At 45.4% G+C, this 26149-nt stretch overlaps 1 protein-coding gene across 1 annotated transcript in view; it reads left to right on the top strand.

The window, feature by feature from the left end:
* Nucleotides 1-26149, top strand: part of ZNF704 (zinc finger protein 704) — a 136825-nt gene that overhangs the window by 17679 nt on the left and 92997 nt on the right. The window contains exon 2 of the mRNA XM_026662758.2: nt 23449-23696. Coding sequence (XP_026518543.1) covers nt 23470-23696 — 227 coding nt within the window. The 5' untranslated portion in view covers nt 23449-23469. The remainder of the gene's footprint in view (nt 1-23448; nt 23697-26149) is intronic.

Raw genomic sequence — 26149 nt, 5'->3', positions numbered from 1 at the left:
GTGTGTGTGTGTGTGTGTGTGTGTGTGTGTGTGTGTGTGTGTGTGTGTGCACATGTGCTCACTTCAGAGATTTTTAATACTCTTCTCTTTCCAATTTTCAGGAAATTATAGGAAAACACATCACCTTCAGGCTTGTTTGCATTTAAAGTTTGTTGCTGTCACTCTTTCCCTGGTTACATGTCTCTGGATTTGGCTTAGGTGATCCCCTGCGGCTCCTGAATATGTAGTCTGCCTAATGAATATGCAACGTTCTTTAATTGCCTTTGTTGTTCTTGTGATCGGAAGGCATCAGTTAACTTTTAAAGTTATTTTAACTCTTTTATTATTATTTATTATTATTATTATTATTATGCAGTCCATTTTCTGAAATATTTCAATTTTATTAACATTTGACAGGAAATAAAATTTTATTTTCAAAAAGTCCAAACACTCCAGTTCTTGATATAGAAGTTTTTAGTTCTCAAAACAATCTTTTAAAATAGACTTCCTAAGAATTATTTAATCTTAAATTGTTGATTGTACATAACAATTTTTGGAAACATGATTTTCTTGTCTTCCTGGATGGGTGAGAGATGCTTGAGGACTGCCAGTAATTCACTAATTTTTCCATTAATATAAATATTGTATATTTAAATGGCTTCTTACATTAGTAATTAGTTTAGTATCAGATGACCTTGATATATTTATACAAATAATATCTTACTATTCATATAACAATATCAGGTAGTTGTTACATGAAGGCTTGTATTCAAATATTTGCAAATATACATGCACCTCAAAAGAATCATAGAATCAATCGTAGGACTGGAAGGGACCTCGAGAGGTCATCTAGTCTAGTACCCTGCATTTAAGTTAAGCATTTGAGGGACAACAAAGGTTTTCATCTATAAGTAGAAACATGAGTTGGAAAGAATCAGTATCTTCTGGAAAACATTTTCCCACTATAAATGTTCTCCAGGTTTAAAGAACGAACACTTTAGTGTGTTTGCAAATTAAATCCATTTCAGTCAGGATACTTCTCTTGAATTCTTTGTGTGGGTTCAAACTAAGAGTTTTTCTTTGCAAAGGTGAGGTTGAAAAGACTCACTTAAATGGCTTGGTTTATACCTCTGATAATACATCCTAAGCATTACTTCTTTTTAAAGTTTTTCAAATAAAACATCCACCTGTTCTTTACACAACCAGACATCCTTCTCAAACATAAATATCTTACAAAATCTGTTTTCTTTAGATAAAGATCATATCTATACCAAACTGATATATTATACAAGAGGGATGTTGGCTTGTTTGCTTTTGAGCAAATGGCTGCTATATTTACAACCTACCATTTGCAGTATATTGTTGTTAGACTCTTATCAAATATTCTATACAAAGCATAAAGCACAATAACACACTTATACATCTTTCAAAACACAGTATAAAAGAAAATAGTATAGAATGTTAAAGTGAAATAGAAGTTATAAAGCTGCATTCCAGAATCTGTGTAAATGCCCTTGAAGGTGGTAAACTCTCTTTAGCCATACAGCCCTGTTTATCTTTCCTGACATTTGCTGGTTCTTGGGAGATAAGGTAGAAGCCTTCTGGGATTCTTTTGGTTAGCTTGAATATTTCACATAATTTAAATAAAAATATATGCATGAAATATTTTCCTCCAAGCACCCTGTGCATGAAAATAATAACTATATCATAAGCTTCAGTAAAGGCATAGGCAAGTTTAATGACAAATAATTTTATTAATATTCCTCTCCTACAGTGCCATAACACTATCTTGTGAAGCCCACAGAACATTAATTCTTTGAAATGTATTTAGTATTCAAAAATACAGATGACTATTAGTTGGTATTCAATCAAAAAATGAAGACATGGATTTGTCTTAGCCATGGTTTAAAAAAAAAAAATCCAGTCCCATTTATATATGAAGAGAACACTTACAATGGTCCTAATAATGCATTATCTCATGTATTGTTAACAAGCAGGAATTTACAAATGCTTAGAGTGCTTAGACTAAACTGACTTGGTTTATGTGTAATGAGCAGCCACTGGTGAGGCAAATAATTAAATGCAAATTGTAGTCCAAAACGTAGTAATACATTAACATTCAGGGCAGAGCTTTTCCAAACATCATTACTAGAATCTATCTTACCTCATTGTATTCTTGTGTGAATAGAGAGTTCTGACTGAATAGAAATTCGGATAGTACAATGCAGTTCTTTCCTTCCAATGTTGCTGCATTCTCAGGGAGGCAAAAATTGAGAATTCACCTCACATGAACATTAAGAGAGCTTGAGCTGGAAATACATTAAAAAGTAACTGAAACCCTTATTCTTCCAGGAATTCATTTTTAAAGAGTCTGTTACTCATTTGATGTTGTCTTGGCAACAAGAGGTGCCTATCCGATGCTTCTTGTTGCTGCTAGTGATATTTTGCTATGGACTGTACTTCTATTTTTTTTCTTGTATAGAACAAGAGAGACGATTATTACTGACCCCAGAACACAGCTATGTTGGCTTAGGCCTGGTCTACACCAAAAAGTTAAGTCGACCCAGTTACATCTCTCAGGAGTGTGAAAAATCCACACCCTGTGAGTCAGCGTAATTAAGCTGACCTAAGCCCCGGTGTAGACAGCCCTCGGTGAATGGAAGAATTCTTCTGTCAACCTAGCTACCACCTCTCAGGGAGTTGGATTACCTATGCTGATGGGAGAATCCCTGCTGTCAGTGTAATATATGGAGATATACCTATCTCATAGAGCTGGAAGGGACCCTGAAAGGTCATCGAGTCCAGCCCCCTGCCTTCACTAGCAGGACCAAGTACTGATTTTGCCCCAGATCTCTAAGTGGCCCCCTCAAGGATTGAGCTCACAACTCTGGGTTTAGCAGGCCAATGCTCAAACCACTGAGTTATCCCTCCCCCCATGTAGCAACTACACTGAAGTAGTAGAGTGGAGCAGCTGTGCCGCTGTAGTGTTTCAAGTATAGACAAGCCAGGAGACCAGACTGTGACCTAAAATAGTCTTGCAGCCATCTGTCACCCTTTTTTGGCTAAACTTTGTGTGTGTGTCCCGTTATTATACAGGAAGATGCTAATGGCTGCCATCAATTTGATCTATAGGTGATTATAGACCTCATTAAAGCTGGTGGCCATGCTAGCGGCTCTTCATTCAGGCTAAATGAAAGACACAGTTAAGCTCCTTTATAGGGTAAGATAGCAGGAGAGAATAAGAAGTCACCCCATGAGGGACTGGGTGCATGGGAACACCTGAGCAACAACTAATTCAGGGGAAATAAGAGGGGTTTCCCTGGGAGTTACTGCAAATGCAGGAGCTGGGGCTTTGATTGTTTGCAGCTGTGTGTGTCAGAGGCAGGGAAATTTACAGAAGGCATCAAAAAGGAATGAGGGAGTAAAGAGGACTCCAGGAGACATGAGAGAAGCAGTTGTGAGTGGCACTGAGAGGGAGCAGAGACAGAGCTCCTTGGGGTGCAGGACTGGCTGGAAAACAGGCTTGGATTTCTGCTCCCTGTTTGTTCCTACTGTGTTCACAAAGCCTTGTTTCCCTGTTCATTCTTTGTAAATGAATGAGATTGCATCAATGAAGTATCCAACTCATACCAATTTATCCTCTTACGGGAAATGGGGTTGGGGCGCGGGAGGGTGTCAGGGCTTCAGGCGGTGCTTACCTCAGGCAGTTCCCGGAAGCAGTGCATGTCCCCCCTCCAGCTCCTATGCGGGGGTGCAGCCAGGCGGCTAGGCGCACTGCCCTGTCCGCAGGCGCTGCCGCTACAGCTCCCATTGGCTGCAAGCTGTGGGGGTGGCGCTTGGGGCAGGGGCAGCGTGCAGAGCCCCCTGGCTGCCCCTACGTGTAGGAGCCAGAGAGGGGACATGCTGCTGCTTTCGGGAGCCACATGGAGCCACGGCACATGCAGAGCAGGGCAAGCCCCGGACCCCGCTCCCTGTCAGGAGCTAGAGGGACAGATTAAAACGTCTGAAGGGCCGGATGCGGTCCCCGGGCTGTAGTTTGCCCACCCCTGGACTATCCCGTAGCTCAGTGGTTAGAGCGCTCTCCTGAGAGGTGGGCTACCCCTGTTCAAATCCTTTCTACCCTTTAGGCAGAGGGGGGAATTGAACCTGGATCTCCCACATCCCAGATGAGTGCTCTAACCATTGGGTAAAAGTGATAAGGTGGGCATCGTCACATTGTCATCTGCCCCCCATATATGCCTGCTGGATCAAGCCCCATGGGTGAGATAGGTGGATGAGCACCTGTTTCCTCCCTCCCTCCCTGGTTGGTAGATTGCTCTGGGGCTTAGGCAGGAAATGGGCATCTGGATGACTAGTGAGGCAGCACTGCACATGCTCTGAGGTAAGAACTTAGGCACCTAGGGAATGTTTACAATGGACATTTAGACTCTGAGTGAGGTTAGGCAGCAGCCACGCAGAAGTTTTATGTGTTTTATCACAGTGATGCCTAAGTACATTTGTGGAGTTGGACCCCAAAGAGCAGCTGAGTCTGGTTTATAAAGGGTCTTGTTGGCCTTAAGTAGCGGTGGAGTAATAGAATGGCTTAATTCACCCATGGGCTGTTTGGGCTCTGGCTAAAATGATAAAAGCCTCATCTTAGGGGCTCAGAGGGAACATGCACATGCAGGGGTTTCCTCAAGGGAACAACTGCCTAGAAGCATTTTCCCTACCAGGGGTTGTGTCTGTAGAGGCATTCCCCTAGAGACTTTCTTTTTCCCCTATAGAGGAACTGATGTTTCGATGAGTTTTAGAGGTATGTTCCATCTTTGTATGATGTGACACTTTTTTTTTCAGTCTGAAATTAGCACAAGAATGGTCATAGCCTTGAAGCTATCTAATTTACTCCATCCCTGAGAAGAACTCCCACTGTGTGTTGAATTGGGGATTTTTCGGACCTCATTTAGCCATGCCAGAATCCTAGTAGAAATCTGTGGGTAAGAATGAGAGAGCTGAATTGCCCCTGGAGATCAGAGAAGTCTATTGGCCTCACATTGCCAAGCTGCTGCTTGCTAGAATGACATAAGCAGTGTTCTGTCAGGCTTATATATGCACATTTCTTCTGCAAGCAGGATGCTGTAACACATGCAGCCACGTTCTCAGCTTATGTAAAATGGTGTAACTCTATTGGAAACTACATCAGTTTACACTAGATAAAGGTCTGGTTTATGGTTATTTATGTTGCTTATAAAATTGACAGTATAGCATGATGGGTGCAGTGATGCACTTTATCATATATACTGTTTATCATTTCCGTGGCTCCGTCAGTATATTTAGGACTTTACCAAGAACATTAAAGAATAAAGTTCACTGTCCCGTACAGTGTACACACTGGGTATGTCTACACAGCAAAGAAAAACCTGTGGCTGGCCTATGCTAGCCGACTCGGGCTGCATGGCTTTCTTCTTTGAGTGCTTGCTCATGTTGATTCCAATTAGTTATGCGCATGCTGCGTCCACAGGAGCCAGAAGGTTTTTCCCCTAGCAGTACCCATCGGGTTAGCTCATGCTTCAATAGCGCCATATATAGGGCCCTGCCACTTCAGTTCCTTCTTACCACCCAGGACGGTTAGTTGGAATGCTCATTCTCTCTTGCTTCAGCAAGCCTTTTCCCTAGTAATCTTCACACTGTTTTTTCTGTAAATAGTTAGATTAGTAGTTGTAGTTAGTTTAGTCATTATATAGCTAGAATTCCAGAAGAGAATTGTTCTGGGGATATCCCCCTTCTTTTCCCGCCACCCCCCATACTGGGGCATGCCTCGGTCCCCGGGGTTTAAACCCTGCACAGTTTGTAACAAGCCTATGCCCAGGATTGACCCTCACACTTCCTGCTTGAAGTGTCTAGGGGAATGGTATCAGAAGGACTGATCTGCAAGATCTGTAGGGGATTCCGCCCCAGGACTCAAAAAGAGAGGGACCAACAGTTGAAGATCCTTCTGATGGAGGCTGCCTTCTGTCCCCGCTCGGAGTCGAGTTAGTCTGAACCGACGCCTAGCACCTCAGCATCAGTGTGCAGTGCTCCGGCGATGACACGGGAAACTGGCACCAGGAAAGGACTTGGGTAGAGATGCTCGGCACCAACAGGGCTCCCTGCACAGGGGATCTGCACATGGCAGCACACAGCACCCTTCACAGTCCCCGGTGCCCTGCAAGAAGAAGAAGCCAGACGGGGGACGCTCACCCACACGAGACCAGGACGGAAGGACTCAGACGCAGTGAGAGCCGTGTTGGGCCATGTAAGCGCAGCACCACCTAGCCTGGCACCGTTGACTCCTGCCCTGAGAAGGGGTCAGTCGAGTCCAGCTCCCCAGAACTCCTCTCCCTGGGAGAGACGCGGAGAGGTGTTGGAGCTGCCCTCCACACTGGACCTTTGAGGCGTCGAGAGAACTCATCACCTTCACAGCACTGCCTTCCCCACCTAGGCAAGACAGGGCACCGAGCTCAAAAGGTAGCCCTGAGACCCTCGGTGCCATCCCGAGGCAAGCCAGTGATGGTACCAAGTCAGTCACCATCACCTCGGCACCGGTCACTGGTACCTTCTGGCAGCAGACCAGCAGGGCAGACGCACCGGTCCCCAATCTCTCAGCACCGCTCCCCTATGGTCCTCCCACAGTGAGTCCTCCCAATCGGAGGTGGAGTCCTTTGTGTCCAGGTGGAGCCGGCACAGATTGGAACACAGATGCTCGAAGTCAGACAGGGAAAGACAGCAATGTCCCCCGATACCATGACCCACACAATGCCAGGCTCCAACCCTATGGCCATTTTGAACCCCCTGGGCATTCCATCAAAGCCAGGAGTCTTATACCAGGAGGTTGGTGTTGGTGGCTTCAGAATCCCACATGCCTCCCCGACCTCCCTCGATGCAGGACCAGCTGTCCCAAGCTGTACCAGTCACTGCACCGGAAGACCTGGCACCATGCGATCCTCTCAGTGCCAAGGGCTAGAAGCAAAGCCGGTCCTCGGGAGGTTCCTCAGGAGCTAAGGGGCAAGGGGTTCTATTCCCATTATTTCCTAATCCCAAAAGCCAAAGAAGGCCTCCGGCTCATCCTAGACCGGTGAGACTTCAACAAGTTCATGAAGAAGATGAAGTTCTGCACAGTCTCTTTGGCCTCCATTATCCCTTCCCTGGATCCAGGGGACTGGTATGCCACCCTCGACTTGAAGGATGCTTATTTCCATATTTCAATAACACTGTCCCACAGAAGGTACCTCAGGTTTGTGGTGAACCACCATCACTATCAGTTCACGGTCCTCCCCTTCAGCCTGTCGGGGTCACATTGGGTGTTCACCAAGTGCATGGCAGTCGTGACCACTTTTTTGTAGAAGTGCCAGGTGCAGATGTTTACATACCTCGACAACTGACTGATCAAGGGCCGCTCCAAAGCACAAGTGGACGTGCATGTAAGCGTGATAAGAGCAATTTTCAACAACCTTGGCCTTCTACTGAACACGCAGAAGTCAACTCTGTCCTCTGTTCAGAGTATAGAGTTCATAGGAGCAGTATTGGACTCAAAATAGGCAAGAGATTTCTACCAGAGTCACGATTTCAGACCCTTTGCGACATCACACAAGGTGGCAGACAATTCCCTATCCCCACAGCAAGAAATTGCCTGAAGTTCCTCGGCCATGTGGCCACCTGTACATACATAGTGCAGCATGCCAGACTGAGGATCCGTCAGGCATGGCTAGCCTTGGTGTATCGACCAAACCGGGACAGTCTAGACAAGATTGTCATTCTTTCCTGGCCGGTTCTCAAGTCTCTCCTATAGTGGCTCAACCCGTAAACTGTGTGCGTGGGGATTCCCTTCTCCAGACCTCAACCATTTCTCTGGTCGCAGATGCGTGAGCGATGGGGTGGGGAGCACATCTGGGGACGCTCAGGACTCCGGGCCTCTGGTCCCAAGCAGAGATCTCACTTCACATCAACATCAGGGAGCTGAGGGCAGTTCGTCTGGCATGCCAGACCTTCCAAGCTCACTTGGAGGGAAGATGTGTATCAGTCATGACAGACAATACAACAGCAATGTTTTATGTAAACAGACAGGAAGCCCTCAAATTGTGGGACCTCTGCATAGCTCACTCAATACACCTGGTGGCATCTTATCTCCCCAGAGTTCAGAACAAGTTGGGAGACCATCTAAGCAGATGCTTTCACAACCATGAGTGGTCAAGCCTCTGGACACTGTGAACATCCATCTTCCGACAGTGAAGAATTCCCCAGATAGACTTGTTCACGACAAGATATAACAGGAAGTGCCTGCAGTTCTGCTCCTTCCTGAATCACAGCCCAGGCTTGATCGTGGATGCATTCCTTCTTTCCTGGAAGGACCACCTCCTTTATGCGACCAATCCCACTCGTCCACAAGGTGCTACTCAAGGTTTGGAGGGACAAAGCCTCCGTGATATTGATAGGTCCAGCCTGGCCATGTCAGCACTGGTACACGTCTCTTCTGGAGCTGTCAGTGGAAACTCAGATCACTCTACCGCTGCTCCCAGACTGTCTTCAGCACCCCAACCTCAAGTCTCTCCACCTCACAGCTTGGAAGCTCCATGGCTAAACTGAACAGCGCTTGTTTGCGTGGATCCAGTTAGGGAAGTCCTCCTTGGCAGTAGGAAACCATCTACTAGGGCCATCTACCTAGACAAATTGAAGAGATTCACAATTTTTGGTCATCGCAGAGAAACACATCTCCTAGACAATACCTTTTATTTTGGACTACCTTCTGCACCTAAAGCGGCAAAGACTTTCTATGTCATCAATAAAAGTCCACTTGGCTGCCATTTCTGCCTTTCACCCAAGTGTGGTGGGCCATTCAGTCTTCACCAACCCAATAGTTGGATGCCTTCTTAAAGGACTTGACAGGCTATACCCTCAAGTACGGCAGCCGATCCTGGCCTGGGACCTTAACCTGGTTCTTTCCAAACTAATGCCCCCCCCCCTTTGAACCACTTGCAACATGCTCTTTGCTCTAACTCTCATGGAAGGTAGCATTCCAGGTGGCAATAACCTCTGCCAGGAAGGTATCCGAGCTTAAGTCCCTAACGTCTGAACCTCCTTACACAGTGTTCTGTAAGGACAAGATTCAGCTTTGACCGCAGCCAGCCTTCCTCCCGAAGGTCGTCTTCCAGTTTCATGTTCATCAGGATATTTTTCTCCCCGTTTTTTACACCAAGTCGTATGCAAACAGCCGGGAACAAAAACTCCACTCTTTGGATGTTCGCTTAGCATTAGCCTTCTATATCAAATGGATGAAACCGTTTTGAAAATCCACTGAACTATTCATCGCAGTAGCAGACAGATTGAGAGGGCTCCCAGTCTCTTCTCAAAGAATTTCATCATGGATTACATTGTGCATCTGGATGGGCTATGATCTGGAGAAAGTACCTGCTCCCACGCTGACAGCACACTCCACAAGGGCGCAGGCATCTTCAGTGGCGTTACTGGACCAGGTTCCAACCCATGAAATTTGCAGGGCTGCGACATGGTCCTCAATCCATACCCTTACCTCGCATTACATTACTCAGCAGGCTAGAGACAAAGCAGCCTTCGGCAGAGTGGTGCTTCAATCAGCGAACCCATGAGCTCCGACCTGGCCTCCGAGTTCCTGCGTGGGAGTCACCTAATTGGAATCAATATGTGCAAGCACTCGAAGAAAAAACTGTTACCTGTCTTTTGTAACTGTTGTTCTTTTAGATGTGTTGCTCATGTCCATTCCAAGACCCACCAGCCTCCCCTCTGTCGGAGCAAGGCCGGCAAGAAGGAACTGAAGTGGCAGCGCATTGGCAGGGCCCTATATACAGCACCATTGAGGCGCGACTCCAGGGGGCACCTGAGCCGACCTGACAGGTACTGCTAGGGGAAAAACCTTCCGGCTACTGTGCACGCGGGACCTGCACGCCTGATTGGAATGGACATGAGCAACACATCTTGAAGAACAACAGTTACAAAAGGTAGGTAACATTTTTTTTCATTGCTGCCTAGATTTCTGGGCTTGGGCTGGAACCTGAGCTCTGGGACCCTCCCACCTGGCAGAGCTCTAGAACCCAGATTCCAGCCCGAGTCCTGAAGTCTACACAGCAATGAAACAGCCCTGCAGCCCAAGCCCTGCGAGCCCAAGTTGGCTAGCATGGGCCAGTCATGGGTGACTAGTTGCTGTGTAGACATAGCCTCAGACAGTGGATATCAATTTAGAATGGAGGCTTCATGAAAAGTGAAAGAAGGAAGAGCTCAAGATGTGGGAGTTTGTTCCACGTTTAGGGGGCAATGGGAGAATGTACTTCTATAATATATACTATACTATATTGTGTCCAGTTCTGGGCACCACATTTCAGGAAAGATGTGGACAAATTGGAGAGAGTCCAGAGACAAGCGACAAAAATTATTAAAGGTCTAGAAAACATGAGAGAAGATTGGAAAAAATTGTGTTTCTTTAGTCTGGAAAAGAGAAGACTGAGAGGGGACATGATAACAGTTTTCAAGTACGTAAAAGGTTGTTACAAGGAGGAGGGAGAAAAATTATTCTCCTTAACTTCTGAGGATAGGACAAGAAGCAATGGGCTTAAATTGCAGCAAGGAAGGTTTAGGTTGACATTAAGAAAAAATTCCTAACTGTCAGGGTGGTTAAGCACTGGAATAAATTGCCTAGGGGAAGGGCAGCATGTAGCAGGTCCTCATCCATTGTGTGCTGCACAGCTCTGTGGGGGCTTCAGATAAGCAGGTGCAAGAAAGGGGTTAGGATTGGGCTGGTGGCTCCATGGGTCACACTAATCACCTTGAGTAAATGTGGTTGCTGCAGCTCTTAGGCTGCAAACAGTGTCAACGATGCTACTGCTACATCCTGACCTGCAGGGGAAGGATTCTGTCCTGCTGACTCCTGTGGACCACCCCAGTGCACTCACTCTGAATGCTGGGATAGAAAACTTCATAGGTGCTGCGTGGATAGTGGAATCTCCTAACCCACTGTAAATACCTAATGCAATTGAAAAGTATTGTCACTGATGCGTTCCTTTCCCTGAAGTCTTAAGGTAGAAACCTCTTGCCTGTAGGGGTCAGAGGGGGATGAAATCTATTGTTAACTGAGTAGGGAGTAGTTTGGGCTTGTGGCATTTAGAGAGTTGTGAGGGTCATTGGGAGTTGGTTTAAGAAATATATTAGCTGGATGTCAAATGATCAGCAGTGAAATAGTGAACAAATTGTCTTCTTTATGTGTCAGACTTAACCCATGGAGGTGAATGAGACAGATTTGTTTCAGACAGCCTGCAGTCAGGAAGACAGAGCTGCACCAGTTTACACTCTGTTCACGTTTTCAAGTGTGTCTTTACAATCATAAATTTTAGGAACACTGTTTCTGGAGCCCATTGATTCAGGAAGCAGTTTTTCACTGAATTGGCTGGCACCCTTTATTCGTAAGACTTTTCATATTTTAATTTAAACTTATGGTGGAAATATCAATCCTAATATGTATTTATGTTGAGTGAGAAATTATGCTGTGACAATTCCTTGAAAAAAGTGTGTGGCAGGGATTCAGGAGAGAGGCCGGTGGAGTCACCGATTATTGAGGTTGCCTGACACTTCTCATTATAAGACTGTGGCCAGGCCTACGCTACAAACAGTCTACTGTGACTGATGACACCGTCGACTCCATCCCTCAGCACCCAATCTTGGAAACTCTTGCCACCTGAGGCGGTCTGCAAAACAATTATACAAATGAAGAACAATAAAGCACCAGGTCCTGATGGCATACCAGCTGAAGTACTGAAAGTGGGGGGAGAACACTGAGTAACAAGCTTCCCTTGCTGCTCCTCAAAATCTGGTGCACCAAAGAAATCCCCGCTGACTTACGTAATGCCAACATCATCACCATTTTCAAAAAGGGAGACAGGGCTGACTGTGACAACTATTGAGGCATTGCCCTCCTCTCCATCACTGGGAAGATTCTTGCTAGAATCTTACTGAATCGCCTGCTCCCTCTTGCTGAGGAAGTACTTCCAGAGTCCCAATATGGCTTCAGACCATCACAAGGCACAACCGACATGATTTCTGTAGCCAGGCAGAGCCAGTAAAAATGACAAGAATGACACCAGGAGCTGTATATGGCTTTTATCGATCTGACCAAAGCCTTCAACTCTGTCAACCATGAGGCTTTGTGGAAAATCATGTCAAAGTTTGGCTGCCCAAGCAAATTTATCACCATTGTAAGACTCCTCCAAGTCAGATGACTGCCTCCATCCTGTGCAGCGGCTCTACCTCTGAGCTCTTTGTCATCCGAACTGGCGTAAAACAAGGCTGTGTACTGGCACCCACCCTTTTCTCCATTTTCTTACCAGCTATGAAAACATTAACCCAAGACCATTTACTACAGGGCATTGGCATCCAATATCGGATTGATGGCAACCTCTTCAACCTTTCTCATCTCCATGCCAGAACTAAAGTAATATCGGCAACAATAACCAAACTCCAGTATGCAGATGATTGTGCTGTAGTTGCACACTCAAAGGAGGATCTACAAACAGCCCTTAATTGCTTCTCTGACGCTTACAAAAGCCTAGGGCTAACTCTGAACATTGGCAAAACTAAAGTTCTCCACCAGCCAGCTCCCAGTCAATCATCAGACTCAGCAAGGAAGATCTACATCGACAAAGAAGAACTAGAAAATGTAGAAAGCAACAGAGAGTCCTGTGGCACCTTTAAGACTAACAGATGTACTAGGGGTAGAACACTTCACCTATCTTGGCAGCCTTCTCTCACAGAGGGCAGACACAGACGTGGAGATTCAGCACAGAATTTTCTGTGCCAGTCTTGCCTTTGGCAAACTGTCTCGCTGGGTGTTCAACAATCATAATATCAGGACACATACTAGACTTTTAGTTTATAAAGCGGTGGGATTCCCAACTCTCCCCTCCGGCTGTGAGACTTGGGTGACCTATGGAAAACACCTGAAAAACCTGGAACACCAGCACCAGCACTTTCTTCGGAAGATCCTCAACGTAAAGTGGGAGGATCATCGCACTAATGTCAGTGTCCTCACAGAGGCCAACATCTTCAGCGTTGAGGCCCTGATTATCCAGCAACAGCGAAGGAGGAGCGGGCCCTGTGTGTGCATGCCTGATGTACGCTTACTGAAACAACTTCTGTATGCCCAACTAACCAAAGGAGAAAGGAAATGGGAAGGCCAAAAGAAACGCTTTAAAGACACCCTCAAGATAAACATCAAGAGATGTGGCACATCGACACCACAGCCCAGGATAGGGATAACTGGCAAAGACTTGTCAAAGAGGGAACGTCCACTTTTGATGAAAATCGCCTTGCCCTGGTTGCAGAAAAATGCCAGAAAAGAAAGGAAAGCCAACTGTCACAGAGCAATCGCAGCCCAACCCTGTCTTCCAACACCACCTGCAATGTCTGCCAATGAGCCTGTGGCTCAAGGATCGGACTCTTCAGTCACCAAAGGACCCATGAAAAATAAAACCTGTGAAAGAAATCATCATTGACCTTGAGCAGTGGTTCCCAAACTTTAACAATCTGTGAACCCCTTTCACTAAAATGTTGTCTCGCGAACCCCCTCTTAAAAATGAATATTTCCAGGGATTTTCTTCTTTACCTGAGTTTAAATTATAAAAGCAGTGATCTTGAAAATATAACTTTTTTATGACATGCTTATTACAGACTATTTATTATTTATCATTACAGTATTTTTACTATATTATGAAAACGGCAACACTCTTCCAAGATCTCGCTTTCATAGCTTGTATCTCTTTGAATAAGCCTGTTATAAGACAAGGCTCCTATGTTTCATCAAGGAGTATCAGATGTGAAACAGCATGAAGGTATTTAAGAAGCCAACTCAGAGTTCCTCCTACACAAGCATTCAGGTCTTGAGCAGTGCAGGCAAACAACGCACATTACAACAAAGCTTAAACTTGTTCTTCATAATAATTTTAAAAACAATACTAGCTGCCTATTTAATTTTAAAAACAGCAAAAAATATCCACCTCCCTTTCCATTTCTTATAAGGAGTCTTGAAGTTTAAATCTCCTCAAGTGTGATAGATATGCTTCCTTTGATCTGCTTAGCTATTGGAAGTCCAGGGGCTCTGGGCTGCTGGCCCCGTGAAGCCCAGGATCCCTAGGGACAGCTCTGTCCGCCATTAGGGAATTTTCTCCCGTGAACCCCCTGTAACATTTCGCGAACCCCCAGGGGTTCACGAACCCCAGTTTGGGAACCACTGACCTTGAGGGATCGCCGCTGCCACTACAAGCTTACATCGGTATAGCTACGTTGCTCAGGGGTGTGAAAAATCCACACCCTTCAGCAACCCTTGGTAGTTATACCAAGCTAACCCCGGTGTAGACAGCACTATGTCAATGGGAGCAGCTTCACTAAAATGCTACAGGGGTGCAGCTGCACCAGTGCAGCTATGTTGCTGCAGCGCTGTACGTGTAGACAAGGTTTGTATTTTTAGTTGCTTATAACTTGGTCAAACCTTAATGGTTTGGCTTGAAATTTTCAGTGCTGGATATCTGCCTCAGGGGAAAATTTTCAGCCAAAATGGTTCAGTTATTTCGGAGAAAGAGGATAGGGGAAAATGTTGTTTTGCCCGTGTTAAAAAAAAATTCTGAAGACGATTTCTCTGAGAAGCTCCAGCACCTCATGTTTTGGAGCAGGAATTTATAATTTCTCAGGGGGTGGCCTTTGTGTTGGGACAGCCAAAGGCATCATTCCTCAAGAAAATCCACCCAAATTTGGCCAAGTTATAAATCTGAAAAATTACAGTTTGCACATGCTCAGTAGAGACTTCTTAAATTTTAGTGGCCAAATTCCCCCAAATTTCGATCTGCACTGGGCATGCTCTAGCGTGGGCCTGAGCAGGATTTTCCCTGCAATTACAACTGTCTGCTGGGTCCAGGTCTGGGCACCTGAACTGAGAGCAGAGACTCTTTCCTATACTCTCAATGACACTCCTCACCTGCTGTTTCCAGGCAGTGTGGAGGAAGAAATGGTCTGATTTGAATGCAGTGGGGACAAGAGCCAGATGGGGGAGTGGGGTGCAGGAGAGTAGATTGGAACAAGGAGGCTGGTTGAAGAATGGGACTGATTGGGCAAAGAGACTGGGTTACGGAGTTGGGAGGGGGACACAGAGATTGGAGGATGAGTCCAGAGATTGGGACTGGAAGCCAGTTGGGATGGGGAGCATGTGTGGGGCTGGTGACTGGCCAGGATCAGAGCGAGAGACAGATTTGATGAGAAGCTGATGCAGGGAGGGAACTCAGGCTGGGTAAGGAGACTGGGACTGTGGTGGGGCTGGAGAGCCTGGGGTGGGGAATTCAGAGCGGGGAGACTAGGAGTTGCTGAGCAAGGAGACTGGTACTGAGATGAGAGGCCTGAGGAGTGGAGAATGGGATTGGTTAGATGAGGAGAATGAGATTGGAATAAGGAGACGGAGGTGGGGAAGAGACAGGACTAGGGGTAGGATAGGGACAGGTTGGAGGGGAAGTGGCAGAAGAGGTCACGCTTGGGTGGTGAGGGAGAGAAAGAAGGGGAATGGGCAGAAGTCTGTGCTCAGTAGGTCACACTCTCCTCCAGAGCTTGGAATGGAACCTAACTTTCCCAAGTCTCATAATTCCTCTGCTGTTAGCAGATATCTGTGAAACCCACTGGCAAAGTGACCTATTCCCCTCTGGTGCTGGTGCACTTTGAGGATGACCACCTACTACTGTTATTCCATGTTCTATAGCACACGTGGCAGAGGTCTCTGCATCAGATCTAAAGTAGAGGTTCCCAAAAATTTTTTGCTGATCCTCTTTCAGAGATTCATGTACCATGCTCACTCTCCCCCCTTTCTAAGGGGATGGGGGGAGATAAATGCCTTGTATTTATGGGGCTGGGTGAGGGCATGCCCAGTACCCACAGGAACTGGGAGTGGTTCTCACCCTGCGTCAATTGACGAAGGCTTCCACTCACTACAGTCTTCGGGCAGTCTTGGGTGCCAGGATCAGATTCCTGCCTGTCTCGTTCCATCCCTGCACAGGGGAAGTGAATGGGGGCATACTGGGGTCAGTGGAAGGTTGTATCCCATGAGTACTTCTCCCCATGCTGGACAGAACCTCCTCTGGCCCTTCTGCACAGCCCTGTTCGCTTCCCTTGCTCAGGCTGTGTTTGGCAGAGGAAGCAGATGGGGCTCTGTGCTCTGGGGCCATGCTGAAGATCTGGGGTCAGGAGAGATTTCTGTCCATCAGAGGGGTCAGTACTCCCATGGTACAGCCTTCTACTCCCTGCTCACAGAGTCACTGCCAGCCTCCTCAGTAGAGGAGAGTAACTGCCTATTGGTTGCTGCCGCAACAGTGGGAAAGTGAAAAAGGCAGAGAGCCTAGTCCTGGCAGCCGAGACTGCCCTGCACAGAGCCCTGTCCACTTCCCCTGCTGAGCATAGCATCCTGCTGCCCCAGGCTCTTCAGTGTGGCCCTGTCAGGTCCTTGCACTCCCCAATAACCTTATTACACTGTCTTTCCCCAGAGCGTGTGTCCCACAGTTTGGGAACATCTGATCTAAAGGTTCCCAACCTGGGTGATGACCTTTTGTAGATGTCAGTATGATGCCACATGTTGGGATTAGTTTTTTCAGCATGTTTTTTAAAAAGTTGGGAAATTACACATAAACTACATTAACAGAACATTGGTAAGGTTGCAAAGTCAAGCACTAAAAGGTTAGGAAATGCCAAAATTAAAGTTGCATGTGCAACCTTAATTTGATCCCCTGGTGCATATGCATTATGATAAAGCCTTTAATTACGTGATCATATACTTTTTTCCCCGCCAAGGCCCCAGCCTCATTCAATGCACAGGGTGGACCTGTTCCGGGGATTAATCGGTTGTGTAGTGAAGGCAGCTGTTTTCTGTAGGACCCCTGTCTCATTTGTTACAGAAGTTGGAGGGTGTGTAGTGAATGAAGCAGGGAATTGCAGGAAGAGGAAGGTCATTATCATAATTAAGGTAGTTTAATTGGATTCTCTTCCTGCCTGTGCCACAGAGTCCCTGTGAGGTCCTAATCTTCATAAATCAGACTTTTCACAGCAAGTCACTAATTTTGTTTTCCTGATATTCTGGGTGTCTGACTTGAGACCCCGGGGTCCGATTTGCGGAAAGGCTGAGCACTCATTGCTGCGACTGAAGTCAATGGAAGCTGCGCTTTGTGAAAAATGAGGTTCTAGGCATCTCAGATTGGGCACCCAAAATTAGCAGATGCTTTTGACTTTCATTTCTGTACTTCACTTGTTCATCTGAAAAATGAGGATAATAAATACCCCCTCTTTCACAGGGTTATTGTGAAAATAAATTCATAAATGTTTGTGAAGCACTAAGATCCTGTAGTGATGAGCACCATAGAAAAGCCCATGAGGAAATTAAAAATTGTGCCTTCAGAGTAAGGTTTGAATAGTGTCAAGTAAATAAGACATGGGGGCACATATTGACCAATGTGGAGAACATAAAATGTCCATCCTGTGCGCTGAATATGCTAGGGGTCCCGTGGAAAGAAAAAATAGTATGCGATCACGTACTTAAATACTGTCATAATGTAGCACACACAGGAGCCAAATTAAGGTTGCACAGACATTAACACTGACATTTTGTGTGTGTGTGTAAATTCTGATCCTACAGCAATATAGATGGATATTGAGGGCACTCATGAGGCCCTTGAGGAGGGACTTCTAGTCTATTTTTTAAATGTTTTTTTTAAATATAATCACCATTACCACAACCAAATTTATACCATCTGTATCTTAGTTCTTCGTTCTAGTTGTTTACATGTTGAGTGTTTTGCTTTCCAAGACAGTGGAGAGGCAAATTTTCTCAGTAGCATGTCAACTGGCTGTGTGTCAAGAAGTATAAAATGACTAATGCTTTCTACTATTTACATTTTTAAAGTAACTGTTCTAGTTTTCTGTTGAAACTGCCAGTAGTCCTGCCATGGAAACATTAGAATGAGACACACATTAAATCATTTGTCCTAAGTATTTATGTGCCTGTGGTGACAGGTGCTTTTCATAGCAGAACAAACTTGGCATAATTATCTATCCTGTGAACCAAAAATAACATACCATTCTCGTACCTGTTGATGTTTAAAAACTATACATAGAGATGTTTGGGAGAGACAAACATCTTTCTGTTCTGTTGTTATTAATTTTTCAGGAGATCTTTTTTGAAGGGGAAAAGATGTAGTTTACTTAAGCTACATCTACATTAGAAGTTTTACTTGTAAAATTTCCACTGACGTACAGCTGCCAATATGGCCATATTGCTAGAGTGCAATCTCACTTGTCTGCATTTGCAAGTGAGCTCATCCTCAGTGATAGGTTGTATTGGCAGAAGATGTGGGTGGGTATCCCAGTGTCCCCTGCACCACTGGCTGGTACACTGCCTTCTGGGGAAAGATTGTAGTGCGTTGTGGGATACCAGCACTCCTCTCAGGGTATTATGGGCGTTTGGGGTCAAATTCTCACAAGCACCACTGTACCATCCCATAACCTGCTCTTCCTTGTGCCAGTTTTCGATCTCTGCCATCTTACTGTGAGAACTATAGATGCTGAACAGACCAGCAGAGCTGTCGTGTCTGTTTTAGAGACCAAGCAACTGATTGTACTGTGTTTGCAGAACTCAGACAATTACCATGACAGCTGGGTGTGCAGCAATGAATTGGAGATAACTGAGGATGTCTGGATGATGCAGGCAATCAGTGGCCTTTGCTAGTTGCTGTAGCCATTCACTGACCAACTGCACATGGTAGAGTGGCAGTTCTGGGCTAATGAAACTAGCATGGAAAAGTGGGATTGCATCGTGATGCAAATATGGAATCATACCTGTGGCTGCAGGATTTGTGGAAGGCCACATTTCTGGAGCTGTGTGCTGAGCTTGGCCCAGCTCTTCAGTGCGGACACTCCAGAATGAGAGTTGTTTTGACAGTGAAGAAATGGGTGGCTGTTGTTCTAGAAGCTTGGAACCCCAGATGACTATCAGAGGATGGTCAATCTCAGTTCAGTGCTGGAAAAATCTATGGTGGGGGTGATCATCATCCAGGTGTGCAAGGCCATTAAATGTGTTCTGTGGCACAGGTTGTAACTCCGGGCAATGTGAAGGAAACGATGGATTCAACAAAATGGGCTTCCCTAATTATGGTGGGGCCATGGATGGAATGCATACCCTGAACCGTCCATTCCTTCCCTCTCTCCCTCCCCCCCCCCCCCCACTTTGGAGTACATAAACAGGGAAGGGGTACTTTTCCATGGTAATGCATTCATGAGTAGATCACCATGGACGTTTCACTGACACTAACACTGGCTGGTCAGGAAAGGTTCTTGACGCTCACATCTTTAGGAATACAGGTTTTCTTAACAAGCTGCAAGCAGGGACACTGTTAGGGTTGGAAGATACCCCCTGTATGTGTTCTCTGGTTTCACAGGTTTTGAACTTGGACCACTAGAGAAGTTCCAAGAACAAGTCCTCTCCTGTCTTTTTTTTGTTTTGTTTTGTTTTTCATTTTCTTTCCCCCCTCCTGATCAAGGTCAGTCTTTCAGCCGGCATGGCTGGGCTGGCCCTCAAGAATGTCCCAGCCATGAGGTCACTGATAAACAACCAGAGGCAGCCATTGTTAGATTTAAGGGATTAGTAGACATCAAAAAATAAATGCCACAGCTGCTTAAAATATTTCCTATATAGATCTGTATAAAATATATGAACAGGTCACAGTCACATCTGCTTGCATCAGGCTCGGGCACCAGCACATGCCATGGTGAGTGTATGGGGTACTTTTGAAACCCTTTAGGTGTGATGGGTGCAGGGCTAGATGTGGGGTCCAAGGTAAATGTAGGGATAATGCAGTAAACACTGTTGAACTTTGGCAGTGGGGATTCTGGCAGCTATATCGCTTTCGAGGATACAAAAGGCCCAGAGAAAGCAATTGCTCAAGATGGCTTGAGGTTGTCTGGGCCCATACACAGCTGGCTTCTTCACAGTGATCATACCCCTGGAGCTCATTGCAGAGTGACTTATTGCAGCGGGAGAAACAAGGCTGCTCTTCCTAGAAATGCACTGGCAAAGATCAGAGTACTTGCTGAAAGTTTCCCCAACACTGTGCCAGAGGACAAAAAGGATGTCTGGGCTAAGGTAAACCAGAAACTCTGCAAGTGGAGGAGAGTTGTGGTAGTTGGCTATTTCTGTGAGCCAGTCCAAACCCCGTGAGCCAGCAGCAGTTTCTGCCCCTTTCCTGAGTCTGCGCACAGCATGAAAATATTTTGTTTTGTACTTGGATTTTCAGACATGAAAGACAAAATATTGTGTTTTATGGTCTAGAAAACCTTCATCTCATAAGTTTACAAGAATATTTCTGCAACATCATGTAGTGAATGCCCTAAGGTACTAGATTGTTTGCAAGCATTGTTTTGTATTTTTTGATGTATTTATTTTAAATGCTCAGGTATTGTGTATGTCTTTTCTGGTTTTATTTTTATTTTAAAAATGTTCTTCCTTTGAAAGGCTTCTTATCAAAGGCTTCTGCCAAAGCATGTGTTTGGGAATGCTTTTTGGTATCTTAAAGAATTTCTGGGTTTTTTTTTTTTTTTTTTTTTTTTACTATTGCTGCCCTTAAAATAAACCACCTACTTTAAAACAGAATCCCTTTGTTCTCTGCTACATGCAGTTGGCAGCCATTTTGAGAGGGAGATAGGGGCCAGAGAAAGGGAAGTGAAGTGTTGGGGATCATAAAGAGAGCTTTAAAAAAGTATGTATTAATGGGAGTGGTAAAATACACCTATCTGAGTCCCTATCCCCTTCCTTGATGTGTTCTGTCTCTGGATCCAGCTGCATCTCAAATAGCTCCTGGTTATCTGTGGGCTCTGCATCCTCCATATCCCCCTCCTCAATGAACTCTTCCTCACTCTGCATTTCTGGGGTTTCTTCCGCTGGATGTTGCGAGGCGTCCACTGTCACAGGCTGGTGATGGGGTCCCCGCTCAGTATGACATCAAACTCTGTCTAGTAGAAGCAGCTCAGAGGGACAGCACCAGACGAGGGTTGACACATTTCCAATGGTTGGTAACTGGATCCTTGAGTCCTTGCCCCCTGCCTCGCCTCTTCGCCTAAGGCCCCGCCACTGCCCTGTCTCTTCCCCCCGAGGCCCTGCCTCTGCACACCACATGCTGTCGCCGCGAGCCTGGCCCCCGAGGTGGTGGCAGTGGCTGCTGCTGCACTGTCTCCTTCCTTCTGCTTAGGGTTGCCATAGATTTAAAAAAAAACCCTGACATCATGGCTTGTCAAATGGCACTCGGACACACAAGCCGAAACCCGGACTCTCCGGGTGAAAACTGGACAGGTGGCAACCCTACACCAGACTGTTTGTCACCTGCCTTTGCCCAGTCTTGGAATTGTCCCTGTCATACCTCAGCTTCTGCATCTCCTTTGCAATGTCCAAATAAACATCCAGGCAGCAGTAGCAGGAGGTTTCATTGTAGCTTTACGTGGAATCATACCAGTCAGCTTGCTTGCAAAGATGGGCTAGCAGGAATAGAGGTATTTCCAAAACATCCTGGGCATTTTAAATGTGAGAATGGGGAGGATGGGCTTCCAGACACTGTGACCCTGGGCAGCAGAGGACAAGGATTCAGCCAGAGAAATCACATGTGCGATGACTGCCAGCATTGTTTTTGTCCTCCAATTTACTGATAATAAGAATTCAAGTGATGCATAGGCATTCAAGATGTCAGCCCCCAGATTTCTATAGTGTGGCCGTGGCATCTTCCTCTCTATCACAGAAGTGCAGCTACTCAGATCAGGATGACCTGTGTTTTCTGCAGACTGCAAGTCCATATTAAACAGCTGCATTCTGGTTTATTTTTTGCACTTTGAGTGCATTCCTTAGGCTTCTGACAAGTGACCAGTTCGAGAGCTCAGTAGCAAAAGTTTGGGTGCCTTGAAGTAACATGATCAGGCCCTTCTAACTAACTTCCTGTGCCAGCCCAGCCCTGCGTCTCCATTCCCCAGGAGTGGAGAAGTTGAGAGAATGGAGGAACTGGGCAGAGGTGTGATGTAAGGCTGGCAGGGGACACTTGTAACTGGGCCTGAGAGAGTTAATGTGTATGTAATGCCGACAGACCCCTGTCATCTGTGAGCAGGATTGAACCTGGGGCCTCTGGAGCTTAGTGCATGAGCCTCTACAGCATGAGCTAAAAGCCAACTGGCTATTAGCTAAAGTTGTAGAGCAGACTTATTTAAGTCTCTTTCTAAGTGGTCTTGGTGCCACTAGATGGGACAGAACACCACACCCTGGAGGTGTGTGGGTTACATGTTGAGCTAATAAGAGTGTTGTAGGCTCCTCCACCCCTAGGAGCTGCTAGCATGACCCTCTGGGCTTTTTTTCCCTTGGCCCCAGTCCCAGAAGGTACTCTTATACTTGGAGAAGTGGAAGCGTCTAAAGCGGGTAGCCCTCCCTTTTGTAGGAGGGGGGGCAGAGAGGAGGAAGACTGGAGGGAAGGCTCAGAGTGAATACTGACCACTGTCATGTATTTAAGGGTCACAACTTTTTGTAACCTTGACCCATGTTGTGTGACGGAGGGCAGGAAATAAAGGCTGGTCTCTTAACAGCCTTCCTGTGTGTTTGCACCTTTACAGTGTGAGGGTCTGAATCTCCCTGTAGAAGAGGCCAAGTGGTGGCAAATTATCATAGCTGCTATGAAACAGCCTCTCTGGAACTGCCAGTTTCCACTTAATGGTCAAACAGGACCTGGCCAGTAATTCATACTCCTGCAACCAGGAAGCAGGCTCTTCTATGGGGAAGGGGGGGAGAGAGAGACAGGTTTAAATATGTTATCTTTATTTTCAAGTAAAACACAAATTATTAAATTGCTTCTCGGGAGCCTCCCAGTTGTTTATATATAAAAACACACTTCACATTCCTTCCAAATGATAATATTTACAGTTATGCTGTGCAATAATTGTAGTGTGTGTGTGTGTATGTATGTATATATATATAATATAAAAAGTTTTGGTGGGCTGGCCATGTTGGATTCATTTTAGAAAGATATCCATATAAATTGTGAATTCTCCTGTTTATTTCCAAATAAAGACTGTGTGTGTGTGTGTAAATATATAATACTTAGTTATTTGATTTATTCTTAGGTTAAGAATTATGAGTTATCTGAAACTGCTTATCTTATAATGCAGTCAGAAATTGCTTCCCAAAACAATGATATTATTGTCTGGACTGCCTTTGTCACTAGTAAATTTCTTTTGAAGAAAAACGACAGCAATTTTAGAGTCTGTGGAGGGCAAAGAGGTAGTGGCCTAGTTAGTGATGCTGAATAGAAGTGGCTGCCTTAGGGGTGTTGAATTTTTTTCCCCTTTTAAGAGAAATAAAGGAAAATGTAATAATAATTGCTTTTAATTTTGCAGGCAGGCAGCATTAAGCGTGAAATGACCTTCACTACATTTCAACAGGATGACCTAAAAAGTGACATCAGTCAAAAATTACCAGACCAACAGTTTCTCCTGTTGGCCATGAGGGAGGAAGATTTAAAAACTGCAGACACCAAAAAAACAAACAGAATTCATGAGCATGAAAAAGAAAACACTCGTTCTGTCTGTCTTCTTGAACAGAAACGCAAGGTTGTTTCTTCAAATATTGATGTGCCTCCAGCAAGGTAAGGACAGACTTTTAAAAGCATGTTTTGTTTTGTCTTTTAGTAGAAGAGGGGAGGAAAGTTGATTACTGGTACTGTTGGCACAGTGAGGCTAATACACATTCTCCAGCAGGTCAAAGTAAAGCATTAAACTGTTCTTCTGAAGTGTCAGCTGGAGAACTAAACAATAACAAAAACTGGAAACTGAAAGCATTTGAACCTTACCAGCATGTATTGCTTCTGCTCCCTCTCTGTCACTGAATGGTTGTGCAGGGTATAGTAAGTTTCAATCCACTTAGCTGCACTGCTAGTAGTGTGCTCTGGAAAAGATTTTTTTTAAAAAGAGAAACAAATACTGAGTGCCAATAAAGGGAGGTGGGGGAGAGAAAAATGGAGATGGAATAGTATTAACAGAGAAATGGACATAAATACAATGTGAGTTTGTCATTTTACATCGAGACCCAGTGTGGTGTAGTGCACAGCTGAGGCACCCTAGAAGAAGTGATCTGTGCCCCTGACAAGTAAGAGATTGATGATTGAGGCAGAGCCAAGGATCTTCCCACTCCTATCCCATCTGCCTGCATGCTTGCTCTCCAGGAGAGGCTGAAGGTCCCTAAAAGTGTGTGTGTGTGGGGGCACTGGTGCTCAAATTGTGGCCCTGTTTCTTCCCCCGCCCCACCTGCCCCTTCCCACCCCCTGAGGCCTCCTTCCTGTGCTGCCTCTTCTCCCCAAGGTCCTGCCCTCCACTCACTCCTCTCCGCTCCTTCCCCCCATGTTGCTTGCCCTTATGGCCTGTAAAAAGTGGGAAGGCCATGGCCCTCTTACCCCCCCCCCTTCGTTCCCGCACCCCTGTTGCTACCCCACACCGTACCTGCATCTGCAACATGGAGAGGATACTCAAGGGAGCATGTGGGGTCTTATTCTCCATTACACCCCTAGGGCTGAGTCATAATGAGGCCTGTTGAAGAGCGAGAGAGAAAGGAAATGAATGAATTGAGGAAAATAAACATGAAGGGGAAGGTAACAAAGGAAAGAAAAATCTGTGTGTTCCCAGGAAGTGGGATGGGGTGTGGATAATTCAACTAAAAATATCTCTGAGCCATTGTGGTGTAACTAGTTGTGTGTACTTTTACTTTGTACATGTTATTACACTTCTCCTGCCCACTGTGGAACTACAGTAAATGCACACAAACGTAAGTAATTTTATTAGACAATTCCACTTTCGGTTAAACTGCTCAAGATGAGTATTTGGGGATAAATAACTGTCCTCCAACTTGACAAATGCCCAGGTGAGAAGGAGAGGACACTGTTTATTTGTATGTTTTTTCTGGAATTTAAGTAACAGCTAGAGAGGGAATTTCATGTATAAAGCTTATACAGGGTAAACTAATAAATTGTTCGCCCTCTATAACACTGAGAGAGAGAGATGCACAGCTGTTTGCCCCCCCAGGTATTAATACTTACTCTGGGTTAATTAATAAGTAAAAAAGTGATTTTAGTAAATCCAAAAAGTAGGATTTAAGTGGTTCAAGTAATAACAGACAGAACAAAGTAAATTACCAAACAAAATAAAATAAATCACTCAAGTCTAAGCCTAATACAGTAGGAAACTAAATGCAGGTAAATCTCACCCTCAGAGATGTTCCAGTAAGCTTCTTTGACAGACTAGTCTTCTTCTAGTCTGGGTCCAGCAATCACTCACACCCTTGTAGTTACTGTCCTTTGTTCCAGTTTCTTTTAGGCATCTCCTTGGGGTGGAGAGGCTATCTCTTGAGCCAGCTGAAGACAAAATGGAGGGATTTCCAGGGGCTTATATAGTCTCTCTCTTGTGGGTGGAAACCCCTCTCTTCCCCTGTGTAGAATCACAGCTACAAGATGTAGTTTTAGAGTCACATGGGCAAGTCAGTTCTTTACAGGCCAAGCCATTGCCCACATGTTAGACCTAATGTTCCTAGGAAAGCTCAGATGTGGATTGGCGTGTCTTTCAAGGTCCATTGTTAGCCAAGTACTCCCAATTACTTGAATAACCCCTTCACACTATGTTGACCAAATCTGCCTTAGGTGCTTTCTACAGCAAACACTTTAAATACAAGCATAGAGCCAATGCTCATAACTTCAGATATACAAATGATACATGCATATGAATAGGATGAATACATGCAGTAGAACATAACCTTTGCAAAGATATGTTACATGGCATATCTAGTATAAAACATATTCCGTTATGTCATATTTACACTCAAAAGCATATTTCTATAAAGCATTATGGGGTGCAAGGTCACAAATGCTTCCTCTAGGCAATTCTGAAAATTGCCTGGCAGGCCGGGCCGGTTTGTTTACCTGCTGCGTCCACAGGTTTGGCCGATCATGGCTCCCACTGGCCGCGGTTCGCCGTTCCAGGCCAATGGGGGCTGCGGGAAGCGGCATGGGCCAAGGGATGTGCTGGCTGCCCTTCCTGCAGCCCCCATTGGCCT

Source organism: Terrapene carolina, unplaced genomic scaffold (assembly GCF_002925995.2).
Source record: "Terrapene carolina triunguis isolate 2854851 unplaced genomic scaffold, T_m_triunguis-2.0 Scaffold58, whole genome shotgun sequence".
NCBI classification, from domain to species: Eukaryota; Metazoa; Chordata; order Testudines; family Emydidae; genus Terrapene; species Terrapene triunguis.
The sequence above is the reverse complement of the archived record's forward strand: the minus strand, read 5'-3'. Positions and strand labels throughout refer to the sequence as shown.